General features: G+C 44.7%; 2 protein-coding genes across 2 annotated transcripts in view; one reads left to right on the top strand and one right to left on the bottom strand.

Annotated features, from left to right (window-relative positions):
* The window catches only part of JAM3 (junctional adhesion molecule 3), a 36,750-nt gene extending 33,185 nt beyond the window's left edge, over positions 1-3,565 (top strand). Inside the window, exons 8-9 of the mRNA XM_081172730.1 lie at positions 615-669; positions 1,941-3,565. Coding sequence (XP_081028856.1) covers positions 615-669; positions 1,941-1,976 — 91 coding nt within the window. The 3' untranslated portion in view covers positions 1,977-3,565. The remainder of the gene's footprint in view (positions 1-614; positions 670-1,940) is intronic.
* A 5,844-nt stretch (positions 3,566-9,409) lies between these two features.
* NCAPD3 (non-SMC condensin II complex subunit D3) overlaps positions 9,410-12,863 on the bottom strand; it is a 51,170-nt gene continuing 47,716 nt past the window's right edge. Inside the window, exons 33-35 of the mRNA XM_081172444.1 lie at positions 11,185-11,259; positions 11,015-11,075; positions 9,410-9,666 (exon numbers count right to left, since the gene is read on the bottom strand). Coding sequence (XP_081028570.1) covers positions 9,555-9,666; positions 11,015-11,075; positions 11,185-11,259 — 248 coding nt within the window. The 3' untranslated portion in view covers positions 9,410-9,554. The remainder of the gene's footprint in view (positions 9,667-11,014; positions 11,076-11,184; positions 11,260-12,863) is intronic.

The raw sequence follows: 12,863 nt of genomic DNA, 5'->3' as shown, positions 1-12,863 counted from the left end.
ACCAGAGCACGCCAGGCACTTCTGTCTTCCACTGCCTCCCGCAGTTTGGTCAAACTCATGCTGGTAGCTTCGAAGACACTATCCAACCATCTCGTCCTCTGTCATCCCCTTCCCCTTGTGCCCTCCACCTTTCCCAACGTCAGAGTCTTTTCCAGGGAGTCTTCTCTTCTTATGAGGTGGCCAAAGTATTGGAGCCTCAGCTTCAGGATCTGTCCTTCCAGTGAGCACTCAGGGCTGATTTCCTTAAGAATGGATAGGTTTGATCTTCTTGCAGTCCATGGGACTCTCAAGAGTCTCCTCCAGCCCCATAATTCAAAAGCATCAATTCTTCGGCGAACAGCCTTCTTTATGGTCCAGCTCTCACTTCCATACATCACTACTGGGAAAACCATAGCTTTAACTATATGGACCTTTGTTGGCAAGGTGATGTCTCTATGCATTTTATCCTGCGGCTTTGTAATGTTCTCTGCGATCTCTTCTAAATAAATACATAGGTAAAATCATGTGAGGGAGCACACACACAGTCCTCCCAGCAGCAGATGCTTGAAAACCAGTGATCTAACTAAGAGCCTTCTTTCCGTGCCGCGAGTAAATTGTTTATTCCTTGTTTCCAGCTACAAGACTCCAGCAAAGCCAGACGGCGTGAACTACATCCGCACAGATGAAGAGGTAAGAAGGTCCCCCAGGGCCCAAAGTCAATAGATACATTTGAAATAGGTTAGATCTCAGGGCGATGCATTCACTGCGGAGTTTGAGATGAGCCGGGGAGGCAGCTCCAAATGGTGGATAGACGTTGGTGCTGACTTTGGATGTTGAAGCTTCCTGGTTCAATGCTGCTTTTATATATATTTAAAAGGCACCGTCTCCCATAATGCTCATTTAATAATTAGGGTAGAGTTCCAGGGCTATGTGCCCTCCTGATAAACAAATTCTATGTTTCCATGAATTCAACTGCTGGACTGGAAAAAGGTGGATTCTGTGACCTGTATAAATTAAGAAAAATTGGCCTGATTTGCATATTTGTTTCTTATGTGTTTCACTTCCCCCCCACCCAGTTTTGCATGAAGTTTTCAGCCTTTGCTAGTAGTGGGTGAGAGCTGCTTTCCTCCAGAGTTATATAGATTAAATAATTATATCCTGAGTAATTTTGTTTGCACAAGGTGTACAGGTTCATTGCACACAACTTTGGGTTTTTAAGTGCAGAGTAGATGTGAATCCGGGCTTCCCTTCCAAGTGCAATTATTTAGCTTCACAAGGCAGAACAAAGCACCTTGAAAGTTAAATGGAGGAAGCCAGGTCTCTGCCCCAAGCAGCTTGCAATCTAAATTTCAACGGTAGGGGAGCCGACAAAAGAAAGGGAGGAATGAGTGAAGCGAGGCAAGAAAGGGAGGAATGTGATCGAGTGCCGTTAACAAGCACCCTTCCTGCCCATGCGCGGCTTGATCTGGTTGCCACTTTCCCATCTGTCTGACCTTCTCAGGCAGGTGAGAGAAACAAAATATCTACCCTGCAGCAGAAACACACAGGTGGCTGCTTTAAGGAGCCCTGGAGTCATTCAGAACCACAAGCTAAAGGGTGAGCTGCAGCCGCCTTTGCATGACTCCATCTATAGGAAGAGGCCAGGGAAGTCTCAGGAGATTGTGCTGGTTGGAGCACTACATGTGGCAGGTGTGAGTGGGAGGCCAAGGAGGAGGAAGAACAGAGTGCTGCTTTCTGGACTCCATCGCCTCCATTCTGAAGCCACAGGGACCAAAGGGATGTGTGGAAAACCCAGAACCCCTCATCAGTCTTAAGTGTAGGATACAAAAATGGCCTATAATGACTCCGTTTCATAGAATGACTTTGCTTTAATTTAGGCTGGGCCAAGCAGTTGCAGGAGGTGTACCCTATAGAACTTCTATACCCCCCACCTGAAAACCTTTCTTGTTTCTCCATTCCAGGGTGACTTCAGGCACAAGTCCTCATTTGTGATATGAAATGGCAGGAGAAATCTGGATTTTGCCCATCAGCAAGAATGGAATATGGATAGAACCTCCTTCTGGAACTCTTTATGAAAGAGCAGATAACAAACGGCGTGTGCATGGATGCGCTTTAGAGGAATACCGAACAAATCACCCATGCACACACAAACACATTCACACATGTGTGCATACCTGATTTTTATTTTTTGGCCAAAGTCAAGCGATGATTTCTTTTTTTCTTTCTTTTTAAAAATAACCAAACCAATCTCTCTTTCCCTGGAAAGTGCCATGTAGATCAGCACAGTCCAGACCCTGTGGACAAGGAGAGGACCTTTGGCAGGAGAAAAAACGATTCCCTAAAAGTATCCATGGGACCACGTTCCTCCATCATTCCTCCATGCCACTGGAGGCTGTGGAGCTGCCTCCTGCCAGCGTTTTACAGACTGCCAGGCTACCAGCACTTAAAAGGGGAAATCTTAGAAATGGGTTTACACTACTTCCTTTCCCATTTCTTCTCTCTCTCTCTCTCTTAATTCACAGAAGTGTTAACAATGGCAGTAGAACGAAATTCTGCCTAGAGAGATCAGAAAGGCCCTACTGGCCAGCTAAGCATCTGGTGACCTGATGCTTTGAGTTGGGATCCTTCGCTCTTGCAGCAGCTGCGTTGAAAAGCACAGAAGCAGTGTGTGCTTTCGTTTTCCTAAAGTGCAAATAACGGAAACAGCAGACACTTCCAGAACCCCCCAGAAACTACGTTGCTGCCAGCCAATTGCTGTAATTCTCGCCAACAGTGTCCGCTTATTAAACATGCACACAAGGCACCAATCAACACATGGAGATGGCAGGAATTCCAGGATGGTGCCATAGGATGCAGTTCCCATGACAACACACACTGCACAAATAGGATGCCATGAGCCTTCTGCCATCAAAGCATCCTAGGGCTTAGGAGGCTACCATAGTCTTTATTGATGTCTTTTGTGCACCATTCCCTTTCACAAAAGTACTCTAGGCGTGGGGGCGGCACCTTCTCACGAGTCTAGATATAGACTAGATATAGGCTTGTACCGCATTCCTTGCTGAGGCTTATATGCTCTTGACACTCTGCTGTGATTTTCTTCTGAGTCAGTTGCAATCCTCCATTGTGTCTAGGAACAGGCAGTGAGGAAGTAAGTAGGACAGCCATTCCCTTCTCCCCACTGAGTGTTTGTTAAGGTATGACAAGGTATTTCGTTGTCGTAACTTTATGCTGGCGGAGAAGGCAGATTAAGAGGGTGGGATTTGGTCTAAGATAGCCATTCCTCTGATCCTACACCGTCTCTGGCTCACGCCTCCCCACCTTGTAGTTGACAGTTGTCATGCCATCACCACACTTCACTATAACAGCTTAATTTGGGCTTAGGTGATGGACATCAGATTGTAGTTCTGGCAGTGAACCTCTGTATCAGCAATGACAGAACTAAGTGAATGATTCTCACATTGAAAAATAGCATGCCGTCGGGAAGGTTAGGCAAAAATCCTTCTTGTTGACATTCTAGTTTTCTCTGTGCGGGGTGTTTTATTCTGTATGGTGGAGCATCTGGTCATGTGAGCCACCCCTACCTGTATTAGGAGTTATCCAGGTGTTAAGGGTTTTCTTGGTAATGCTGCCTTCAGCCAGCCAGTGTAACTTGTGGATTCAATTATCACGTTGTTAGAAAGGCTGGGATTTGGAGGGTGGTGTTGGCAAAATATATATATATTTGTGTGTTTGTGTGAATCTGATTTAACTGCTTGGGAGGATTCTTTGGTCATTCCATCTTTTTTATTATTCAGTAGGCTGATCAGATGGTGCATGGTCAGCTCAGCCTTGTCAGTTTCCAGTGCCACAAGTTGGTTGTGTCATCCTGCTCCTCCACCCCCGGTTTGGTGTCTCCAAATTGAGGTTTTGCCCACAGCAAAATTCCCAAGAAATCCACACGAAGCAGGATAGAGTGGGACAGAGAACCTTTGCTGAATTTCCTATTCAATGTCTCTGCAACGTTTCAGCCATTTTCAGGCCAGCATGAGAACACTTCTTCCTGGTTTTGCATCAAAATGCCCCCTGTGCGCGTACATCACCTAATCCCGCTAATCCGCATTGAGCAATCTTGCCTGTTGTGCACCCCTTTCCATGCCAATCAAAGCATACAGGTGCTTCCCTGGACAGGTAAGCGCAAAAGCCAAACCTTCTGTGCAGCAGGGCTGAAATTCCAACATGGTACCAAGACTGAGGGCAAAGCTTTTCTACCGTTGCTCCTTTTGTAGAATTCCGCATTCTAAAGTTTTTGCAAAGATATATTTTGATTACTTAAAAAAACAGTGGTTAATGTTTCTATTTAAAATGTAAATAGGTTGGTAGGCCAAACAGTGTTTAAGTAATAATGTAGCTTTTTTGAAAAAAGGCTTCTTAGGTTTTGTTTAATGACAGGTGGGAGATCCTGTGCTGATTCAAACCATATCAGTATTGTTAACAGAGCACAGAAAACTGTAGAAGACAAGGAAAGTGGGCAGCTTGTTCTCTTCCTGTTTCCCTTTATTTGGGGTTGGGGGTGGTTGGGGAATAAGACATCTTGTAATCTGCAGGAAGAATTGCTTTTATCTCTCAGTATTTCTGCTCTTCCTGCAGCAACAAAATGGACCAGGATGGAAGGAACTGTACAATTAGTTGCAGGAAGGGAAGTGTTTTATCAGATGGCAGCCTTCTGATGCGTCACGCTGAACGGACAGGTTTGTGGTAGAATGTGGCATTAGAAGGAAAAGCCCCAAATGTGGGCAAGACCTTTGGCACACCCAGGGCAGCTCTAACCCTTTTGATGTTCCCTTTGAATCCTGGACACACGTAAAAGCAAAAGAAGAGGAAGAGTTGCCAAATGAATCTTGTTAAGTTTTAAGAAGGCTAAAGCCGCCTCCCTCTTAATCTCATGTGATTCATTAAGTTTCAACTCGAAAAAACTTGGGTCACAAATTAGAAAAGGAGGTTGATTGAGAAAGTACACAGGGTCCCCCCCCCCTTTTAGTAGTAATGATGGGGGCTGCCAACACATCTAGCTATAAACTGATAATTCCGAGTTTCTTGCCATGTTTTATTCCGCAGTCTGGAAGGGTGCTGTGGGGCCAGTCATTGTGCTGCAAGAACAATTTCCTGCCGTGTGGTGGGGGTGGGGAAGAGGGGCAAGCGTGTGTTTCTTCTTTTTTAAAAAAGCATAGCGTACTTTTGCAGCAATGGTGTTTTTCAACTACCAATTTTATGGTCTTAACTTTGGATGCAGACAGTATTTTATATTATTATTGCATTTTTTGATTTTTTTTGGACTGTTTTGTGTTTCCTTTGTTCATGGTCTGTATTAATCTGCCTTGGAATATCCAAAATGGCGAGTGGATTTTTCTTTTCTTTTCTCTTGGAGTGTGTGTGTGTGTGTGTTTAAAGAGAGTTTGGAGATGTCATTGATGTGTTTCGTTTCTTTGCAGGGGCCCAGATCCCTCCCCTCTCTTTTCAAGCTAAGGTGGCAACAATAAAGGGGAAGCTGTACCAGGGCATTTCACTGCCGCTATCTTGTTTTGATTTAACCATGGCTACCTCTAAGAGGCATTCAACCAAAGCATAATTTTCTTCCACTGCCGAAATGCTTCCCCCCTCTAAACCTCAGTGATAGAATAGGGTTGCCTTCAGAATCAAAACAGCTCTCCTTTCCACTTTTGTTTGTTCATTGTGCTGCTTGGCAGAGAGCAGAGCAAAGGCTTGCAGTATTATAATTTATTAGAATGAATTGAAATGAAGGGCTAGCACCACCCACCTTTGAGACATGTCTGCATGACTCAAGCCCATCTGGGATTAGCAGTCATGATTTGCAGGCTGGGAAAATGGTAGTTCTGCAAGAGGGATAAGGTCTTAGCACAGGGATGGGGAGCTAGTCGGCTCCTCCTGATGCTGTTGGAATCTAGCTCTTTTTAGCTCCAGCCAACATGGCAAACAGTCAAGGATGATAGGATTTGGAGTCCCAACAGCATTTGGAGGGCTACAGTTTCTCTCCAGCCCCAAGCAGAAATATAGTCCATCCCCTTTGCAAAGCTGCCACTGTAGGATATTGGTTAGCTGGTGCCTAGCTATAAGGGGAACATGGAGGTTTGGTTCTCAGTAAGCTTGGGAGCACGGAGAGGACTCTCTGTTAAACAACAAGCTGGGGGATTTAGTGTGTCCTATCAGGGCACCTGGCTAAGGCTGAATTGGTCTTGGGTTCAGTTCTTTTAGCGCTGCCACTTTGCACACAAAGTTGCAGAATTTTGGATGGTGCAGTTTTAAGAATGCAGTTGGAGAAACCATTTTCGAATGGTCCTCTGTGGCTTAAAAAAACCAAGCCACCACCAGTACAGATAATGAAGTCTCACCTAAGGAGGAAACAATGCAGTTTGGTATACGCAGTTAATTTTCCACTTAGGAAAGTGGTTTTTCCCTTTTAAATAAATAAATGAATGAATTTTCCACTTATACTCTGAAATGCTACTGTCCATCCTACCACCTCTCAGGACCATACTGTCCCATTCTGCAGCAGGTAACTATACAGCCCCATATCATGCAAAAGGAGGGGGTAGAGCGGGGGAGCATACCACTTCAACCTGCAGGTGGTGAGGGGGTCATTTTTTGAATGCTCGACTCCACACCGAGCATGCAATAATTTAGCACTTAAGGAAGAAATGATTCATACGATCATTTCCTTGAGATGCTTCCTTTATAAGCATGCACTGTGTTTTAGATGGAAGACTGTTTAAAAATGTGACCCTGCTAGCTGCAGTCTAAAGTGGCACAAGCCTGCCTTTTTACCACCATAATCTGCTCTTATACAGGAGAGTTGGCTGTGGTTGTTGCCTTCAATGAAGTGTTCTTCCAAAAGGTGAAAAGGGAGAAAGACCTAGATAGGAGGGACCGATTATTCATCTCCTTTTTATTTATACCATGGGAGTTTCTTAGATTGAAGTCATATCAGTAGATCCAGTTTTGTCACATAGATGGGTGCTTGAAAGGCTGATTCCTCATTTTACTTGGCTACTCCACCCCCCGAAGAACATGACTATTCTGGGTTCAGAAATGTACCAGTGGCATCTCTTCCCAGGTCAGGGGTGTCCGCCCTTGAAATAGCTTCACAGAATTCATTGTAAATATTTGACAAGTTTGTACTAATGTGTTGCATTTAACTTTGCCAAGAATGTTTTACATAAATATAAAAAGAAAAGGTGTGTGGAGTAGTCTTTTGTTGTGGTTTGGGGAGTGAGGTGGGATGAGTTCTCTGCAAATAAAGGGTGGTGGACACATGGAAGTGCTTTTGGAGAGGTGGGAGATGGTTTGCTGCTGAAGCCACCCAGGGGTTGTGTGAACTTGTTCAGCAGGTTCCTGTGTAGAATTAAATATTACCTAGCATTTGGGTGACATCTGTTCGAGACAAATGTTAGAGGAGTTTCACTAGGTTACTGAAACCAACTTAGCACAGCAACTCTCCCAGAAGGACAACTGACCTTTCTTTGTGACAATGTTCCCTTGGGGAGGAGGCTAACTTCACTGGACTGCAGCAATGATGGATTGCTTGTACGTATGAAGTCAGCACCACAGACACAGCTTTGGGCAGACAGCCTGAGAGCAGCTTGGCTGCAAAGACGGGGTTACATGATGAAACACAGGGTTATATATACTGTCGCTGTTTAAAACCTCAGTGCCACATGTCTTCTGTGGGTAGGACAGAGGTATATAAATGCTTTAAATAAACAAATGGACATTAAAAAAAAGATGTCAGAAAGCATACCACAGTTGAATTAGCATTTGTGTGTTCAAGGGGTGGTCTGCATGGAACAATCTGCAGTCCATACAGATTCGAGTCAGATTTTTTAAAAAAAAGGTTTGTGGCCCATAGTTCCGCCTTCTCTCTATCACCCAATAGCATTTCTCTATCTTCTCCATGCAGAGGGCCTACCACTTGCTTGTTCTTCCTCTTGCTTTGAACATAGCTGAACAAATCTTTATTATTAGCTTTGGGCTGCCAGGCCTCCGCCCTGCAACTGTTAGCTACTTGTGTATATTCTTCCATTGTGATTTCCCCTTTCTTCCATTTCTGATACATAAACTAGCCTCTTAAGCAATTATGGAATCTAACTGCTAGCACAACAGAAGGCTGAGGCAAAGCTGTCGAAGCAGGTGGAATGGAAGGCAGAGAAGCTCCTCCCACACCAAGAGGGTCCAACTCAGCCTAATCCTACATATAAAGCAAGGCAGGGGCACAATGCACAGCTGGTAGCCTCCACTACTGAAGGAGCATTTCTGATGCTGGATGGGTGGTTAGTATAATTTCTCTGTATTGATAGTGCTTTTCCCTAATTCACACAAGATCCAAAATAATTCCAGAATAAACTATGCAAAAGTTGCACAAAACTACACAGGTTAAATAATCCAGTTCCCCCTCTAAGCAGACAATTCCAAACAATTTCATACAGGCCAGCTTTTACCAATAGGTCCTTTATGCCAGGTTTCTCGAGCAGCTGACTGGCCCCTATGAGTTAGAGCCAATGCTGAACTAGACTAACCATTCATCTAACCTTAAAAGACCCTTTTATTTTATTGTGCATACAATCATAACCAAGCCTAAGTTAAGAACCTGGCTGGAAGCCAAGAAATAATCTATTAAGATAAGAACAGGAAGGTTGTATATACACAAAGTTATTCACATGCTGCGATTATTTGAATAAAGCTCTCTTCTCCAGGAATGGCTTTGGCGCAAGTCTTCAAAGCCCTGTAGGTCAAATTTGGAAATGAGGCACCTAGTTTTGCTCAGATCCCAGAAGGCTGTGGCCCTTGGTCCTTTCTCCTTGCACCCTTTGCTGGCTAGGGATCCTTGTTCTAAACAGAGGACAACACAGATTCTCCTGACTTCTTGACATTTGGACTTTCAAGAAAGCAGAAGGAGCTCAGCGGAGAAGGAGTGCTCACGTATAGAAACTTCCTGTGGCTCTTTGGCTTTTCGTGGGGTGCATGGAGGGGAAGGATTCCGTAATAAGGGATGTCCAACTGCAGCATGGCACTGTTCACATGCATTCTTTCCATAGAAATAATTGCAAAGGCCTTCCCTGCAGTAGATGATCTGATCTGGACAAAGATTTGTCCATGGAAGCCAAGTCTCTTTCCTATTTGACTAAACACTGGTATTACTCAAAAAGGGCATGTCCAGAAAGTAAAATGAGATAAAAGCTGTGAAGGTAAATGTTTGAAGAAAGATTTTTTTATGAGACAGTACATGTTGGTTCTTTGGCAGGAGCGACTCAGATGTGCAGCCCCACCGACCTGGATTCAACTGCCTCAATGACTTTTTAAAATTATTCCAGTACATGTATATAGAAGCTCAAATATATACAGAATGTGCCCCAACCAGTGCAGTGATGAATTACTAATATTAACAGTATCAAAATAGACATTTATCATACAGCAATTACAAAAGCAAGCCGTGATCTTCAAATAGTCTCTTCAAGCCATTGCAAAGAGGATGTAAAACATGATCATGCTTCTTTAAAAGCTGGGGCTATAGAAGGCAAGGGCCATCATTTGCTTGACAGCCTGGGAGTCTTGCGGCTGGACCTCCTCAGCCCTACACTTGAGGGGTTGCTTCTCCTCATTGGAGAGTTTATCTTCCACTGCTGAGGCTGCGGCAACCTACAAGTTGAGATGGAAAATAGTTTTGAAAAATAGGTTAAGTAAACTAGTGTTTAGAGCAGGGATGGGGAATCTGTGGCCCTCTGCATGTCATCAGACTCCTGCTCCCATTAACGCCAGCCTACATGGACAGAGGATGATAGGAGCTGTAGTTTAATTAACATCTCAAAGTACACAGGCTATCCATTCCTGGCTTAGTCATTCTGCACTATAACAGGGAACACAAGTTTAGTGTGCAGCCAAAATCTGCACAAAACGGGGGTCTCGCCGAACAATGGGGAATCTGCTTTTGTCCAACGAGGAAAGCAAGGATTGCATCCATTGTTGGTCCTACCCAGAGCAGACCAATTGAAATGAATGGGCATGACGAGTTCTATTTTTCTAGAAAATTGCTTGAATGCTGCTCATGTAAACAAAATCCCTACTCGCTGAAAACTAGAATGAGAGAGAGAAGGCTGGCCTGGAATACTTCTTCCTAACTTACTACAGTGGTACCTCGGATTAAGTACTTAATACGTTCCAGAGGTCCGTTCTTAACCTGAAACTGTTCTGAACCTGAAGCACCACTTTAGCTAATGGGGCCTCAAGCTGCTGCCGGAGCATGATTTCTGTTCTTATCCTGAAGCAAAGTTCTTAACCTGAAGCACTATTTCTGGGTTAGCGGAGTCAGTAACCTGAAGCGTATGTAACCTGAGGTACCACTGTATTTGACGGATGGAGAGGGTTTTGCTCTGAAATATGGCATGTAGTAGTTACTTATTTCCAAGACTTTTGTGTACAGAGTTATTTTTAAAAAGAGTGTTATGGGAAGCACTCTGACATCTGTCCCCCAACTGCAGTTTACAGTTTTCCACCAGCAAGCTTTGAAACAAAGGTCATTTGGGTGGCTTTCCAATGAACAGCACATTGACATCTTCTCTATTCAATAACCCTTTGCTGGCTGCACCACAAGACACTTTGTTTCACCACCATTTTGCGAAAAGGGCAGTTACTGCTGGTTTCAACAGTTATTCTTTCTGCCAGGGAGAAACAGCACTGGTGCCTGGGGATGAATTCTGTCTGTGAACTCCATTGTACGGAGCACAAGTGTTGGTTGGAGTGCAGAAATAGAACTGGGGGAGACCAGGTTCGAATCCCCGCTCAAATGCAAAGTTCAATGGGTGACCTTGGGGCTGTTGCACTCACTCTATCAGACTAATACATAAAACGGCAGGAGGGTGTGTGTGAACTATGTGTGTCACCCTGGGCTCTTTGGAAGAGTGGGACAAAAACATGCAGAACTACTGTTTTGCACAAGGTGATTCTGGGATTGCAGAGCTGCCCCAGCCAAGGCATCTATTATACTCACGGTGAATCTGGTAAAGGCAAGCAGATAATCTGACTTGGTGGCTCCTGGGCTCCTTGATCTCCTGCAAGTGGAATGGCAGAAATATTAATATGCCTTGGTTTTTTTTCTTTCTGTCTGTCTGTCTTTCGTTTCTTTCTATCTAACCACAATAATGCACAGCAGCAACTTACCTGCATCTGAAGCTGGCGTTTGGGTCTGGTGGATATAACTGACTCCTGACCCAAAGGTCACGTTGTTAATAGTCTCTGGGGGGAAAAACACCACAAAGTTTAGCACAAGCTCACCTGGACACTTAAGAACTGAAAGAGTGTTGCGAGAAGCGGGAGTGGCCAATACTAAACCCCTCCCTAGCAGCCAGACCTCCTCAGATTGCTATAACAAAGATGGGGGAATCAATCAGGTATGCAAACACCTAATTGCTCAGGGTAAGGGAAGGAAAGAGTTTGAAATATGGAAAATTCACCTCTTCTCCTTTAACTTCCATTTTTCAGGCTCATGATATGCCATTCATGGCTTCATGGAGATTTGTGTGGGTAAGCAGGCTAATAAAATGTTTGGGTAAGTCAGTAGGTAGGTTTTGGGGAGGAACCATATTCACATGCTTTGCCTGCACAATATCCCGGATTCAAGCCCTGGTTGTTAGCCGCAAGAGACTCTGGAGAGATGCTGCCCATCTGAGTAGACCGTTCGGATTAGATGAATCAGTGGAATGACAGCACACCAAACTGCGTGCAGAAGCAGCTCTTTAGTTTCCAGAGAACCCAGAAGCAGGTTCAGAATAGTGGCACACAACAGGAGAGAGAGGATGGAAGTCTTGTAGCTGCTCATACACGTAACACCAATCTATGACTTGGCATTATGTCCTAAGGGACTAAGTATCCTGGCTCACAAATAAACCTATGGTTTGTTTAGCCTAACTATGGCTTGCTGTTCTGCCAAAAGTAAAAACACTTGTTTAACCATGGCTTGCTTGCATACTCCACCCAAGGTACTCATCAGCCCAAAGAGGCACAAGAGCAGCTTAGAAACAAGCCAAACTGTGGCTTGTTTGTTCAATTAATGATTTGTTGAAGACACAGTGGGCTGGCACGCACAGTGAGTTTTTGTTCAGGTTCCATATTTTTCTCTCTGTGTCTGTTGATTGTTTTTTGGACCATATAGTTTCCTTCTCATTTTAGGACCGAGGGACCCAGAGCCAGTGGGGCGATGACAGCTCAATCCTGGCCATCTCAGGCAGTAGTAATGTGACACACAGCTTGTGTCACTGCTAGGAAGCAAAGCTGGAATTTTAAGCCTTGGCCCCCAATGGGATTAACAGTCCCCTCCCTCCCCCTCTCCCCAGCATATGTTGCTTAAATGGAGCATCAGTGCCAGCCCCCAGGCAGAAAGGAAGGCACGGTTTTCACGGCTGTGGCATCCCAAGACTTTGCGCAAAGCTGACGTTGGGAAGTTAAGGACATCTGGTGTTAATGTTGAGTCTATCAACTCCGCCAAGTTGGGGAGAGGATGGCACAGAGGGTCAGATGTCTGCAGTCAGCTTGCTGTGAATATCACAGCACGGCTTTGAAAAAGAGACACTCTCCTGGTCACCTAAGGTCTCAGGGCACGGTCTTTCCCTGGCCTGTTGTAGATCACTTTTAGACTGAAGATAGCAGCAGCTATCACAGAGCGTTGGAGCCCTTCCAGAATAAAGGCACAGGCTCCTGTAGGCTTCATGAGGATTTGGTTTCACAGAGTGCTGCCTTTATTCCCCCCCACACTTTTTTTTGGGGTACACATGCAAACGCAAATGCCCACCAGTTTAGGACAACTTGTAGCATCACACACAAACTTTATGACCCACTGCTTA

This window comes from Podarcis bocagei (genome assembly GCF_964188305.1).
Source record: "Podarcis bocagei genome assembly, chromosome: 15".
In the NCBI taxonomy this organism is placed as follows: Eukaryota; Metazoa; Chordata; class Lepidosauria; order Squamata; family Lacertidae; genus Podarcis; species Podarcis bocagei.
The sequence above is the reverse complement of the archived record's forward strand: the minus strand, read 5'-3'. Positions and strand labels throughout refer to the sequence as shown.